Source organism: Hylobates moloch, unplaced genomic scaffold (assembly GCF_009828535.3).
Source record: "Hylobates moloch isolate HMO894 unplaced genomic scaffold, HMol_V3 SCAFFOLD_10, whole genome shotgun sequence".
In the NCBI taxonomy this organism is placed as follows: domain Eukaryota; kingdom Metazoa; phylum Chordata; class Mammalia; order Primates; family Hylobatidae; genus Hylobates; species Hylobates moloch.
In genome coordinates, this window is record NW_026652285.1 from 33,072,545 (window position 1) to 33,088,592 (window position 16,048).

The following is a 16,048-nucleotide window of genomic DNA, read 5'->3' on the forward strand; positions in this document are numbered from 1 at the left end:
TTTTTTTTTTCCTTCACCTGTTGGCTAACCAATTGTCCCAGCGCCAGAGCTGCATTTCCATCACCTGTTACCTCTAAAAGCAGCCTCAGTTCAGTACCTGTCAACTTTTACTTCCTCTAGGATCTTTGCACCTAAATTCCCTCTTTCTGGAATATTCTCCCTGTAATTCTTTGTGGGCTATGACTGTTAAGGCCTACAGACCAAAGACCACATCTGTAGTAAAAATCATTAGATGTATTTAGTTTGCTGCAGCAAGAGAAACCATACTCTTGAGAATTTTGGGTAGTCTCAGAGTGAGTTGAAAGGGGCAGAATGAGGGAAGAATGAGGTGGGGCTGAGGATGTCATTGAAGACAATGAAGTCAGCCAAATAAAGGATCTTTATTTTAACAGCCTTGTATGGAAACATTGTTTACATGGTTACGTTCAGATTCTATTGAAACCATTGTTCAAGTTTTGATAGGAATATCACAGTCTGATTACTGGCAGGGCTGATTTTCTCAATTCTCATCCTTTGAATTAGAGCTTGGCTTAATTGTTACCTTCTCAGAAACCACTGTTGCTTATTTTTGTTTCAGTATTTAATATAGATACGGTGGTCACCTTGTAACCACATTTGGGAGGCCGAGGCGGGATCACAGGTCAGGAGTCAGACCATGATGAAACCTTGTCTCTATTACTCCGTCTCAAAAAAAAAAAAAAAAAAAAATAGTAATTATTATTTTTTGAGACAGAATCTTGCTTTGTCGCCCAGGCTGGAGTGCAATGTCTTGATCTTGGCTCACTGCAACCTCTGCCTCCCGGGTTCAAGCAATTCTCCTGCCTCAGCCTCCCGAGTAGCTGGGATTGCAGGTGCACACCACAAGGCCTGGCTAATTTATTTATTTATTTATTTTTGTGAGATGGAATTTTGCTCTTGTTGCCCAGGCTGGAGTGCAGTGGTGCAATCTCGGCTCACTGCAACCTCTGTCTCCTGGGTTCAAGCTATTCTCCTGCCTCAGCCTCCCGAGTAGCTGGGATTACAGGCGTGTGCCACCACACCCGGCTAATTTTGTATTTTTAGTAGAGATGGGGTTTCACCATGTTGGTCAGGCTGGTCTCGAACTCCTGACCTCAGGTGATCTGCCCGCCTTGGCCTCCCAAAGTGCTGGGATTACAGGCCTGAGCCACTGTGCCCGGCCTAATTTTTGTATTTTTTAGTAAAGACCAGGTTTTACTATGTTGGCCAGGCTGGTCTCGAACTCCTGACCTCGTGATCCGCCCACCCCGGCCTCCCAAAGTGCTGGGATTATAGGCGTGAGCCTCCGCACCCGGCCTATAAATTATAATTATTAATTTATTGTCTACTTATTTGCCTTTTGTCTTCTCCACTAGAATATACACTCCATGAGGGCAGAATCACATTTCTTCTCCATTATAGCCCTAGTGCCAAGGGCAGGTTTGGCATATCATAGGTGCTCAGTAAATATCTGTATGAATAAATGAATGAATAAGAGCAAATTCAAGAGTTTTCTAGAACTGCATTAGCAGTTCTTCCAGACACACTGCTGATCTCTAAAAGTCAACCAAGAGGATATTTTCCACAAGTAAGACAGAGATCGTATGAGTGTGACTTTGTATATTAATGTGCATAACAGGGCCCTACTCATTTCTATGGTTTTTTAAAATAAACTACTTAATTTTAAAACTCAGGGAGACAAAATCAATAAGATCTACCTAATTTTTTTTGTAACTAATTTTTTTTTTTTTTTTTTTGAAACAGAGTTTTGCTCTTATTGCCCAGGCTGGAGTGCAATGGCCCCGTCTCGGCTCACTGCAACCTCTGCCTCCTGGGTTCAAGCAATTCTCCTGCCTCAGCCTCCTGAGTAGCTGGGACTACAGACGCCCACCACCACACCCGGCTAATTTTTGTATTTTTAGTAGAGATGAGGTTTCACCATGTTGGTCAGGCTGGTCTCGAACTCCTGACCTCAGGCAATCCACCTGCCTCTGCCTACCAAAGTGCTGGGATTACAGGCGTGAGCCACCACACCCGGCCACAAGTAATTTTTATATATTATTTGATGTATAATTAACAGTATATATAACTCACATAAGTTGTGAAGCATAATAGTAAAATACATATCATATACATAATAAAATTGTGTATGACTGGGGTCTTAGTTTGGGTTTTCCTGATGACTACTGATAATTTTTTCCTGTCTCTTTTTTTTTATTTTGAGACAGAATCTTGCTCTGTTGCCCAGGCTGGAGTGCAGTGGCGTGATCTCGGCTCACTGCATCCTCTGCCTCCTGCCTCAGCCTCCTGAGTAGCTGGGACTACAGGCGTGTGCCACCACCCCTGGCTAATTTTTTATAGTTTTAGCAGAGACAGGGTTTTATGGTGTTAGCCAGGATGGTCTCCATTTCTTGACCTTGTGATCCACCTGCCTCGGCCTCCCAAAGTGCTGGGATTACAGGCGTGAGCCACCACACCCAGCCTTTTTTTTTGAGACGGAGTTTCACTCTTGTTGCCCGGGCTAGAGTGCAATGGCGCAATCTCAGCTTACTGCAACCTCCGCCTCCCAGGTTCAAGCGATTCTCCTGCCTCACCCTCCCAAGTAGCTGGGATTACAGGCTCCTGCCACCATGCCTGGCTAATTTTTGTATTTTTAGTAGAGACGGGTTTCGTCATGTTGGTCAGGCTGGTCTTGAACCCTGACCTCAGGTGATCAACCCGCCTCAGCCTCCCAAAGTGCTGGGATTACAGGTGTGAGCCACCTTGCCCAGCTTCGTGTCTTTTTTTTTTTTTTTTTTGATTATTTTTTCTTCAGGCAGCCTCCCGAGCCAAAGTAGGCTCAGAGACTCCCTTTTTCATGTTTTTGTTGGCCATTTGTGTTTCTTTGAGAAAATTTTTTTTTTTTTTTTTTTTTTGAGACAAAGTTTGGCCGTTTCACCCAGGCTAGAGTGCAATGGCACGATCTTGGCTCACTGCAACCTCCACCTCCCGGGTTCAAGCGATTCTCCTGCATCAGCCTCCCAAGTAGCTGGGATTACAGGTGAACGCCACCACACTTGGCTAATTTTTTGTATCTTTAGTAGAGATGGGGTTTTACCATGTTGGCCAGACTGGTCTTGAACTCATGATCTTATGATCTGCCTGCCTTGGCCTCCCAAAGTGCTGGGATTATAGGTGTGAGCCACCATGCCCGGCTGAGAAAAGTTTTTTGTATCATTTGCTTATTTTGCTGTTGAGTTTTTCTTATTGTTTTGTCAGAGTTTATGTGTTTTCTATGTACATCCACTATTATATTTGTTGAAAGTATCTTCTCGCATTTATGGTTTTCTTTTTTTGATGGTGTCTTTGGATGTATAGAAGTGCTTATTTTTATTTTTATTTTTTTTAGAGACGTGGTCTTGCTATGTTGCCCAGGCTGGCCTCGAACTCCTGGGCTCAAGCTGTCCTCCCAAGTGGCTGACAACACATGCACCACTGTGCCCAGCTGAAGTTCTTAATTTTAATGTTGTTTAATATATTAATTTTATTATTATTATTAGTACTTTATTTAAGTGATCCTCTCCTATCCTGAAATAATGACAGTATTCTTTAAAAAGTTTTAAAGGTTTATGTTTCATACTTTTTAACTCTTTATCTGGAATTCATTTTTATGTATGGTGTGAGAAAGGAATCCTTTTTTTCATATGGCCAATAATCAGTTTTTTCAGTATCATGTAAATGCATGAGACTTATTTAGATTTGCACTTACAAGAATGGACGAGATGATCTGGTATTATTTCCTTTATTGATTATGTACTCTGTGTCTTCTAGGTTCTTTTTCTAATTCCAAATAAACTTGCAAGAGGACTATGAAAGATTATGATGAACTTCTCAAATATTATGAATTACATGAAACTATTGGGACAGGTAACTGTTACTTTTTTTTGGAGGCAGTGGATAGATCAACTATTTGAGAGTATAGATTATTTGGGTAGGCATGAGCTTTTTCATCTAACCCACACAGTTTTAAAATTCTTCTACCTACTTCAGTAAGAAAAAGTGGAGCAAGCAGAGAGGAGAATAGTAGGAGAAGCCCTGTAAGTTATTGCAAGGACTTTGACTTTTATTCTAAATATTTCTTTTATTTCTTTTTTTTTTTTTTTTTGAGATGGAGTCTCGCTCTGTCACCCAGGCTGGAGTGCAGTGGCGCGATCTCGGCTCACTGCAAGCTCTGCCTCCTAGGTTCATGCCATTCTCCTGCCTCAGCCTCCTGACTAGCTGGGACTACAGGCGCTCACCACGCCCCTAATTTTTTGTATTTTTAGTAGAGACAGGGTTTCACTGTGTTAATCAGGATGGTCTTGAACTCCTGACCTCATGATCCGCCCACCTCGGCCTCCCAAAGTGCTGAGATTACAGGCATGAGCCACTGCGCCCAGCCTTCTTTTATTTCTTGACTTTTATTCTAAATTAAAGTCATTGGAGAGTTTTGAGTTAAGGGGTAATCTAACCTTTGTTTTTACAGAGTTGCTGTGGCTGCTTGGTAGATAAAAGGTTGGATGAAGGAGGGCAAGAGCAGAGGCAGGGAGATGTTAGCAGTCTATTGCAATAATTCAGGTGTTGATGCTAGAGATGATGGTGGTGTGGATGAGGGTGATGTAGTAAAAGCAGTGAAAGGGGTGGGACACTTTACACACACACGTATATACATACCTATGTATGTTTTTTTTTTTTTTTTGAGGCGGAGTCTCGCACTGTCACTCAGGCTGGAGTGCAGTGGCACGATCTCGGCTCACTGCAAGCTCTGCCTTCCGGGTTCACGCCATTCTCCTGCCTCAGCCTCCTGAGCAGCTGGGACTACAGGCGCCCGCTACCATGCCCAGCTAATTTTTTGCATTTTTAGTAGAGACAGGGTTTCTTTTTTTTTTTTTTTTTTTTTTTTGAGACGGAGTCTTGCTCTGTAGCCCAGGCTGGAGTGCAGTGGCACAATCTCGGCTCACTGCAAGCTCCACCTCCCGGGTTCACGCCATTCTCCTGCCTCAGCCTCTCTGAGTAGCTGGGACTACAGGCGCCCACCACCACGCCCGGCTATTTTTTTTTTTTTGTATTTTTAGTAGAGACAGGGTTTCACCGTGGTCTCGATCTCCTGACCTTGTGATCCGCCCGCCTCGGCCTCCCAAAGTGCTGGGATTACAAGCGTGAGCCACCGCGCCCAGCCTGTAGAGACAGGGTTTCGCCATGTTGGCCAGGATGGTCTCGATCTCTTGACCTCATGATCCACCTGCCTCGGCCTCCCAAAGTCCGGGATTACAGGCGTGAGCCACCGTGCCTGGCCTCAAAGTTTTAAAACTGAGTGGAAGTTTCATATAATTTGTCTTTGGCCTCAGCAACTTTATATTGTGTTCTAGCAGTGTTAATTATAAAGGAAATTTAATTGCAGGGTTAATCATAAAGCAGATTTCTAAAGTGAGTTATGTTTTTTTTTTTTTATTACAAAGTTAGAGATACACTATCATGGCAAAAAAAGAAAAAACCTTCAGCTAGACATTGGATAACAAGAAGCAACAGGAAAAAAAAGCCACAGAATTCTAGGAAAATTTGGCTTGATAGAGTCTTTTAAAATTATATAAAAAGGTGTTTGTGCTTGAGTCCTTGCTTATGCTTTCATAATACATTTTCCTACTTAGGTGGCTTTGCAAAGGTCAAACTTGCATGCCATATCCTTACTGGAGAGATGGTAGCTATAAAAATCATGGATAAAAACACACTAGGGGTAAGTTTAAATTTATTTAAAAATAGTCTACTTATAGATCAGTTTCGTGAATTAAAACCTGAATTGTTCTAATGTTCTAGTTACTGCTCTTAGAATAATATTTTTATAGCTTTTAAAAAACGTATAGATCTGTGGTTTTAAAAAGTAATCTGGGGGAAGGGATCACTTTGTTCTTCCGATTTTAATGCAGGGCAGTGGCACATATTTGAAGTCTGTAGCATCCATCTGCAGTCTGTAGTCTGTAGGTGTTTCTGGATATTAATGTGTCCCATCTTTCTTTTCTTTTCTTTTTTTTTTTTTGAGATGGATTCTCGTTCTGTCGCACAGGCTGGAGTGCAGTGGCGCGATCTTGGCTCACTGCAAGCTCCGCCTCCCGGGTTCACGCCATTCTCCTGCCTCAGCCTCCCGAGTTGCTGGGACTGCAGGTGCCCGCCACTACGCCCGGCTAATTTTTTGTATTTTTAGTAGAGACGGGGTTTCATCGTGTTAGCCAGGATGGTCTCGATCTCCTGACCTCGTGATCCGCCTGCCTCGGCCTCCCAAAATGCTGGGATTACAGGCGTGAGCCCCCGTGCCTGGCCTCTTTTCTTTTCTTTCCTTTTTTTTTGAGACGGAGTTTTGCTCTTTCACCCGGGCTGGAGTGCAGTAGCATGATCTCGGCTCACTGCGACCTCTGCCTCCCAGGTTCACGCCATTCTACTGCCTCAGCCTCCTGAGTAGCTGGGACTACAGGTGCCCACCACCATGCCTGGCTAATTTTTTTTTTTTTTTTTTAGTAGAGATGGGATTTCACTATGTTAGCCAGGATGGTCTCCATCTCCTGACCTTGTGATCCGCCTGCCTCGACCTCCCAAAGTGCTGGGATTACAGGTGTGAGGCACTGCGCCTGACCCCATCTTTATTTTCTTATGATACTCTTACTAAATATAAATCATTTTGGTACTATAGATAGGTAAATAGATAAATATTATGTCCTAGCTTTTTTTTTTTTTTTTTGAGACAGAGTCTCACTTTGTTGCCCAGGCTGGAGTGCAGTTGCACAATCACAGCTCACTGCAGCCTGTACCTGCTGGGCTTAAGTGATCCTCCCACCTCAGCCTCCTGAGTGACTGTGACCAGAGGCACATGCCACTATGCTTGGCTAATTTTTAAACATTTTTCTAGAAACAAGGTCTCACTCTGTTGCCCAGGGTGGTCTCAAATTCGTGGCCTCAAGCAGTCTTCCCATCTCAGCTTCCCAAAGTACAGGGAATATAGGGGTGAGGCACTGTACTTGGCCTGTCCCAGCATTTTATTCAAAATGGCTTTAGAAGTTATCTAATTAAATCCTTTTCCTAATCAGCTTCTTTTTCCTCTATGTGAATTTTTCCAGGAGGAACAGCTTGTTACCTCCTAAAGCAGCCCATTCAATTTGTGGTCTTGGCTACAATGTATAAAAAGTTATTTTTATGTTGAGATAAAGCCTGTCTCTTTTGGTGGTTTTTCTGGGGCTTCTATACCCATTCCAGTGTTTGAAGTCACCTTGAGTCATCTTTTTTTTTTCTAATTCCTTCTACCATTCTGTTTTTTTTTTTTTTTTTTTTTTTGAGACGGAGTCTTGCTCTGTCACCAGGCTGGAATGCAGTGGTGTGATCTCGGCTCACTGCGACCTCTGCCTCCTGGGTTCAAATGATTCTCCTGCCTCAGCCACCTGAGTAGCTGGTACTACAGGCGTGTGCCACCATGTCCAGCTAATTTTTGTATTTTCAGTAGAGACAGGATTTCATCCTGTTGGCCAGTTGGTCTCGAACTCCTGACCTCAAGTGATCCACCCACCTCGGCCTCCTAAAGTGCTGGGATTACAGGCGTGAGCCACCGCTCCCAGCCTAACATTTTGTAAATGTTCTTTTTTTTTTTTTTTTTTGAAGGGGGGGCCCCTCCCCCTGTTGCCCAGGCTGGAGTGCAGTGGTGCAATCTCGGCTCACTGCAAGCTCCGCCTCCCAGGTTCACGCCATTCTCCTGCCTCAGCCTCTCCAAGTAGCTGGGACTACAGGCACCTGCCACCACGCCCGGCTAATTTTTTTGTATTTTTAGTAGAGACGGGGTTTCACCGTGGTCTCGATCTCCTGACCTCGTGATCCGCCCGCCTCGGCCTCCCAAAGTGCTGGGATTACAAGCATGAGCCACTGCGCCTGGCCGTAAATGTTATTAACTATCAAACATAAAAAATAATTTTTGGTTGGGTGTGGTGGCTCATCCCTGTAATTCCAGCACTTTGGGAAGCTGAGGCCAGAGGATTGCTTGAGGCCAGGAGTTCGAGACTAGCCTGGGCAATATGGCAAGTCTTGTCCCTACAAAAAATAAAAAAAGTTTAGCCAGGTGTGTTTGTGTATGCCTGTAGTCCCAGCTACTTGGGAGGTGGTGGTGGGAAGATCCCTTGAGCCCAGGAGGTTGAGGCTACAGTGAGCTGTGATTGCACCACTGCACTCTAGCCTGGGCAACAGAGCAAAATCTTGTCTAAAAAAAGTTTATTTTTTGATGTCTTTATTGTTGGAATGAGATAGGGCTTAACATCAATTGTTACCTACTTTTTTAATTGTTAAAGATATAAGTTCTGATTAACACATAAATAAGTCAAAGGGAGCCAGGCACGGTGGCTCACACCTGTAATCCCAGAACTTTGGGAGGCCAAGGTGGGCGGATTGCGTGAGCTCAGGAGTTTGAGACCAGCCTGGGCAACATGGTGAAAGCCCTTCTTTACAAAAAAATACAAAAAATTTAGCTGGACATGATGGTACACACCTGTAGTCCCAGCTACTTGCGGGGCTGACGAGGGAAGATCACTTGAATCTGGGAGGTTGGGGTGCAGTGAGTCGAGATGGCGCTGCTGCACTCCAGACTGGATGACAGAACAAGACCCTGTCTCCAGAAAAAAAAAAAAAGTCAGAGAGTATGTAAGTAGTTTTGTTATAGCAATGTCATTAAATTATTTGAATTTCTTCCTAAATATATGCTAAAGTCATACAGTGGCCAGTATAAGAAATTATTTTAAATTATCTGTCAGTGGACAATTCAGGCTTTCCTCTAGTTTTTTTGTTTCATTCAATTTTTTGTTTTCTATTTATTAATCTAAGAAAAAGCATTAAAACCATTTTTCTTGAGCATTTAAACATGGGTATCAATTAGATTAATTCCCTTAAGCAATTTAAATTTCAGTTATAACTTTAGTATGACTTACTTTAACACTTCAAATACTTAAATAGCAAACAAAATGTTATTACAAAATGTTATCACACTGATGCTCAAAACTTATTCTAAAGCATAGTATGACATTAATTCATGATTTCTAAACTTGTTTTTATATTTTCTGTTGTTATTATGCTTATTTTAGTTATTTCCTATGATTTTAATAATATTTTGATTATTTCCATGGTTTTATTTATTTATTTATGTATGTATTTATTTATTTTTGAGACGGAGTCTTGCTCTGTCCCCCAGGCTGGAGTGCAGTGGCGCGATCTTGGCTCACTGCAAGCTCCGCCTCCCGGGTTCCCTCCATTCTCCTCCCTCAGCCTCCAGAGTAGCTGGGACTACAGGCTTCGGCCACCATGCCCGGCTAATTTTTTTGTATTTTTAGTAGAGACGGGGTTTCACCGTGTTAGCCAGGATGGTCACCATCTCCTGACCTCTTGGTCCGTCCGCCTGGGCCTCCCAAAGTGCTGGGATTACAGGCGTGAGCCACCACGCCCGGCTGATTACTTCCATGGTTTTAGTCATCAGGCTTCCTCCCCATAAAGAAAAAAGATTATCATACCAAGATAGTCAAAGTTACAGTTGATTCTTTGTCAAGACATGACATCTAGTTGCATAGTCCTGGATAATTGGGTCCTGAGCCACTGCCCATTAAGATGGAGTCCTTTTTTATTTTATTTGTTTTTCAAGATGGAGTCTTGCTTTGTCACCCAGGCTGGAGTGCAGGGGTGTGATCTCGGCTCACTGCAACCTCTGCCTCCTGGGTTCGAGCAGTTCTCCTGCCTCAGCCTCCCATGTAGCTGGGATTACAGGTGCCCGCCACCATGCCTGGCTAATTTTTGTATTTTTAGTAGAGACGGGATTTCACCATTTTGGCCAGGCTTGTCTTGAACTCCTGACCTCGTGATCCGCCTGCCTCGGCCTCCCAAAGTGCTGGGATTACAGGTGTGAGCCACTGAGAGCGCCCCCCACGTTTTTTTTTTTTTCTGATATGGAGTTTCGCTCTTGTTGTCCAGGCTGGAGTGCAATGGCAACCTCCGCTTCCTGGGTTCAAGCGATTCTCCTGCCTCAGCCTCCTGAGTAGCTGGGATTACAGGCATGTGCCACCACGCCCAGCTAATTTTGTATTTTTTTTTTTAATTTTTTTGAGACAGAGTCTCGCTGTGTCGCCAGGCTGGAGTGCAGTGGCACGATCTCGGCTCACTGCAACCTCCGCCTCCCAGGTTCAAGCGATTCTCCTTGCTTCAGCCTCTCAAGTAGCTGGGATTACAGGCACCCGCCATCATGCCTGGCTAATTTTTTTGTGTGTGTTTTTATTAGAGATGGGTTTTCACTATGTTGGCCAGGCTGATCTTGAACTCCTGACCTCGTGATCTGCCCGCCTCAGCCTCTCAAAGTGCTGTGATTACAGGCGTGAGCCACCACACCCAATCGGAGTCCTTTTTTTTTTTTTTTTTTTTTTTGAGATGGAGTTTTGCTCTTGTTTCCCAGGATGGAGTGCAATGGATCGATCTCTGCTCACCGCAACTTCCACCTCCAGGGTTCAAGCAATTCTCCTGCCTCAGCCTCCAGAGTAGCTGGGATTACAGACATGCGCCATCATGCCTGGCTAATTTTGTATTTTTAATTTTGTGTTTTTAGTAAAGACAGGGCTTCTCCATGTTGGCCAGGCTGGTCCTGAACTCCTGACCTCAGTTGATCTGCCCACCTTGGCCTCCCAAAGTGCTAGGATCATAGGCATGAGCCACCGTGCCTGGCCGAGTCCCTCTTTTTTTTTTGAGGCAGAGTTTCGCTCTTGTTGCCCAGGCTGGAGTGCAGTGGCATGATCTCGGCTCACCGCAACCTTCACCTCCCGGGTTCAAGCAATTCTGCCTCAGCCTCCCGAGTAGCTGGGATTACAGCCATGCGGCACCATGCCTGGCTAATTTTATATTTTTAGTAGAAATGGGGTTTCTCCATGTTGGTCAGGCTGGTCTCGAACTCCCAACCTCAGGTGGTTCGCCCACCTTAGCCTCCCAAAGTGCTGGGAGGATTATAGGCGTCATCCACTGCGCCCTGCCTCAGGGTACCTTTTTATAATGAAGTTTTACTTGTTACTTGATGATATCTCTAGGCTTCTGTCCTTTAAAGTTTTTAAAGCTTGGCTTATCTTCCTCTCCCCACCCAACTTTTTATTTTGAAAGTTTCAAGACCTCAGAAAAGATAGGAGACTGAGACAGTGAATACCCATATACCTTTCACCTAAGTTCACTGGTTTTTTGCTCAGCATACTTCTTAAATGGTGTTGCTGAGGCTGAAAGTGGTAGCTCAGGCATGATAACTGAGTAGTGTTTCTGTCATTTCCCTTGTTTGGAATGCTAACCTTCTAAGGAGTCTGAGATTGTTTTCTGGATGTTGTACTGTTGACCCACATTGAACCTGTCTTTCATAAAATCTCCAATGCTCTTTTTATGTACATGCAAATAAATTTTGCTATATTTTTCTGTAGTGTTGGACAATTTTTTGGGGACTTTTTGATAGCTTTTGCTACTTAGTATTTTTTTTTTTTTTTTTTTTTTGAGACAGAGTCTTGCTCTGTTGCCCAGGCGGGAGTGCAGTGGTGCAGTCTCGGCTCACTGCAAGCTCCACCTCCCGGGTTCATGCCATTCTCCTGCCTCAGCCTCCCGAGTAGCTGGGACTACAGGCGCCCGCCACCAAGCCCGGCTAATTTTTTTGTATTTTTAGTAGAGACGGGGTTTCATCGTGTTAGCCAGGATGGTCTCGATCTCCTGACCTCATGATCCGCCCGCCTCGGCCTCCCACAGTGCGGGATTACAGGCGTGAGCCACCGTGCCCGGCCAGCTACTTAGTATTAAAGCTGTTAGTATTAGAGCTTGGAACACCACCTGAATAAGTTTATTGCTCATTCCATATGATGTTTTGTCACAGAGTGATTTGCCCCGGATCAAAACGGAGATTGAGGCCTTGAAGAACCTGAGACATCAGCATATATGTCAACTCTACCATGTGCTGGAGACAGCCAACAAAATATTCATGGTTCTTGAGGTTAGTAGTATGTTCCAGATACGTGAAAACATTTGATCACTTTATCAATAGTAAAAGAGAAAAGTACATTTCACCTGAAAGATTAGAAGAGATGTTAAGCGACTTACCTGTTTTGTTCCATTTGTATCAATTTAGATCAAATAGATGTATATAATAAATTGGAGATTCAATGTAAATGTCATTTTTCTAATACACCCCTAATGGGGTAGTATGGTTTAGTAGATAGAATATGTTAGAATTTTCTAGAGGGAAGGACTCATTCTAGTTTTTTTTTTTGTTTTTTTGTTTTTTTTTTTGAGACGGAGTCTCAATCTGTTGCTCAGGCTGAAGTGCAGTGATGCGATCTCTGCTCACTGCACCCTCCACCTCCCAAGTTCACGCCATTCTCCTACCTCAGCCTCCTGAGTAGCTGGGACTACAGGCGCCCACCACCATGCCTGGCTAATTTTTTATATTTTTAGTAGAGACAGGGTTTCACCGTGTTAGCCAGGACGGTCTCAATCTCCTGACCTTGTGATCTGCCCGCCTCGGCCTCCCAGAGTGCTGGGATTACAGGCATGAGCCACCGTGCCCAGCCTCATTCTAGTTTTGTATGGTATATTAATTTCCTAGGGCTGTTGGAACAAATTACTACAGACTTGGTGGCTCAAAGCAACAGAAACTCATTGTCTGACAGTTCTGGAGGTTTGAAGTCTGAAATCAGAATGTTGGCAAGGCTGGTTCCTTCTGGAGGTTCTGAGGGGGAATCTGTTTCCTGCCTCTTTGCTAGTTGTTGGTAGTTGCTGGCAGTCCTTAGCACTCCTTGGTTTATAGATGCACCACTTCCATCTTGGCCTCAGTCTTCAAATGGTGTTTTCCTCTCTGTGTAGCTGTGTCTCTGTCCAAATGTCTCTCTTCTTAAAAGGACCCAAGGATTAGGCTTACCCTGATCCAGTGACAGTTCAACCCACAGCACTGGGTAGCTTCCAGTGTCTTTTATGTAAACCAAGCAATTTCAATTTTTAACTTGCCATTTTTGTCTTGAAAGATGTCTTTAGAACTTGTATTATTCAACTTGTTTAGTTTTCGTTAGTCTCAGCCAAATAATATGTAATTTGCACATGATTTTCACAGGACAGCACTGTTTTAAAAGCATATTTTAAAAATCATAATTTTGGCCAGGTCCTCTCATGCCTATAATCCCAGCATTTTGGGAGGCTGAGGCGGGAGGATCATTTGAAACCAGTGGTTTAAAACCAGCCTCAGTAACATAGCAAGACCCTGTCTCTACATACAAAAAAAAAAAGAAAAAAAAAGCCGGGTGTGATGACGCGTGGTGCGCATCTGTCATTCCAGCTCCTCAGGAGGCTAAGGCGGGAGAATTGCTTGAGTCCAGGAGTTTGAGGCTGCAGTGAGCCATGGTAATGGCACTGTACTCCAGCCTGGGTGACAGAACAAACCCCTGTCTCTAAAAAATAGAAACAAAAAAACTATAACGTTGAATGTTTGGGATCTAGAGCTATTTTCTCCTGTTACTACACTGTAGATATACCTACATGGCCCACATTTTAAAACCTCTTTGTTTTAAAACCTCTTTGGTAATTTTAAAACCTCTTTATATTTTTAGGTGATCCCTTTGTTCAAATAAAATTCTTAGGGCCAGGCGCAGGGGGTCATGCCTGTAACTGCAGCATTTTGGGAGGCCAAGGCTGGTGGATTATTTGAGGCCAGGAGTTCGAGACTAGCCTGGGCAACATGGGAAAACCCCATTTCTACAAAAAATACAAAAACTTAGCCAGTTGTCATGGTGCATGCCTGTAGTCCCAGCTACCTGGGAGGCTGAGGTAGGAGGATCACTTGAGCCTGGGAGGCAGAGCTTGCAGTGAGCTGAGATCGTGCCACTGCACTCCAGCCTGGGTGACAGAGCGAGACTCTGTCTCAAAAAAGAAAAAGAATTGTTAAAATCTCCCAAGCATCCATGAACCTAAGAGAAAATTTAAAAGGTACAAGAGAGTGGCTGGGTGCAGTGTCTTGTGCCTGTAATCTCAGCACTTTGGGAGGCCAAGGTGGGAAGATCACTTGAGCTAAGGAGTTTGGGACTAGCTTGAGCAACATAGTGAGATCTTGTTTTTACTTAAAAAAAAAAAAGAAAAAAAGGCTGGGTATGGCGGTGCACACCTGTGGTCCCAGCTACTTGGGAGGCTCAGGTGAGGAGCCTGGGAGATACAGGCTACAGTGAGCTATGATTGCACCACTGCACTCCAGCCTTGGCAACAGAGGGAAACCCTGTCTCAAAAACAAAGGTACAGGGAGTATATATTAAAAAACAAAATCCTCTCTTCCCCTACATCCCAGTCATCCAATATTCTTTAATTTTTAAATTTTATTATATTATTAATAGAAATGGGGGTCTTGGCCTGTTGCCCAAGCTGGTCTTGAACTCCTGGCCTTACGTGATCTTCCCTCCTCGGCCTCCCAAAATGTTGGGATTACAGGCGTGTGCAACTATGCCCCACCCTAGTCATCACATTTTCTTTTCTTTTTTTCTTTTTTTTTTTTTTTGAGATGGAGTCTCACACTGTTTTGAGTGCTGGAGTGCAATGGCGTAACCTTGGCTCACTACAACCTCTGCCTCCCGGGTTCAAGTGATTTTCCTGCCCCAGCCTCCTGAGTAGCTGGGATTATAGGCATGTGCCATCACCCCCGGTTAATTTTTGTATTTTTTAGTAGAGACGGAGTTTTACCATGTTGGCCAGGCTGGTCTCAAACTTCTGACCTCAGGCAATTTGCCCACTTCAGCCTCCCAAAGTGCTTGGGATTACAGGAGTGAGCCACCGCGCCCGGCCCTCAAATTTTCTTTGAGCCATTCATGTACTTTTCTTGTGTCTCTTGTAGATACATACATATATTTTATATGTGTATTTTATATGTGTGTGTGTGTAGCTTACACATACATGGTGTGACACAAATGGTCACAAATTATTACTTTGCACCTTGTTTTTTTCCCATGTAATAATTGATCTTAGAGACCATCTGAGCACATTCAGATATTTTAGACATTTTTATTTCTCTTTATTTTGTATTTCTTTATTTGAAAATATGAAGTAGGCTTTCTTTTTGTAAAACTTACTGTATAACATTTAAAAATTTCCTATTGAGGTATAATTTACATATAATAAAATGTACACATTAGGTATGCAGTTTGACAAATGTATATACCCATGTACCTCCCACCCCAAAGTATAAAACATCTCTATCACCTCAGAAAGTTTTCTCCAGCCCTTTTGAAGTTTTCCCTGTAACCATAGTCACCCTGCCCTTACCAGCAACTACTCATCTGATTTCTATCACAGCAGATTAGTTTAATCTATTCTAGACTATGATGTAAATGACTCATACAGTATTCTTTTGCTTATTCTTTTGTTAGGCTTCTTTTGCTCAGCATAATGCTTTTGCAAGCCACTATATCAATCTATAGTCTTAATAACTTAGTATTGGACATTGTTTCATATCAGTTTGTAAAAAGCTTCCTCTTTTTTTTTTTTAATTACTGCCTAGAATTCCATTCCGTGTCATAGTTTATATAGTATCAGCATTTAGATCTGAATACTGGTATTCCCCACAAATTCGTATGTTGAAACTTAATCCCCAGTGTGACAATATTAAGAGGTGGGGCCCTTTAAGGAGGTGATTAGGTTATGAGGGCAGAGCCCTTATGAATGGGATTAGTGCCTTTATATAGGAGGCTTTAGGGAGACTGTTTGCTCCCTTCCACCGTATGAGAATACATAGCACATGCCAACTGTGAGCAACAGAACCTCACTAGACACTGAATCTTCTGGCACCTTGATGTTAGACTTCCCAGCCTCCAGAACTGTGAGCGATACATTTCTGTTGTTTATAAATTACCCAATGTAAGGTATTTTGTTATAGCAGCCCAAATGGACTAAGATAGTTGTTTCTAGTCTTTTGCTTTTACAAGCACTGCTGCTGCAGTAAATGATCTTTAAAGTACATTTTTTGTTGTTGTTGTTGCTGTTGTTG

General features: G+C 43.3%; 1 protein-coding gene across 4 annotated transcripts in view; it reads left to right on the forward strand.

The window, feature by feature from the left end:
* The window catches only part of MELK (maternal embryonic leucine zipper kinase), a 104,997-nt gene that overhangs the window by 5,878 nt on the left and 83,071 nt on the right, over positions 1–16,048 (forward strand). For all 4 annotated transcript variants that reach the window (XM_032164167.2, XM_032164169.2, XM_058445894.1 and 1 more), the window contains exons 2-4: positions 3,808–3,903; positions 5,664–5,749; positions 11,909–12,025. In XM_032164167.2, coding sequence (XP_032020058.1) covers positions 3,846–3,903; positions 5,664–5,749; positions 11,909–12,025 — 261 coding nt within the window. In that variant the 5' untranslated portion in view covers positions 3,808–3,845. The remainder of the gene's footprint in view (positions 1–3,807; positions 3,904–5,663; positions 5,750–11,908; positions 12,026–16,048) is intronic.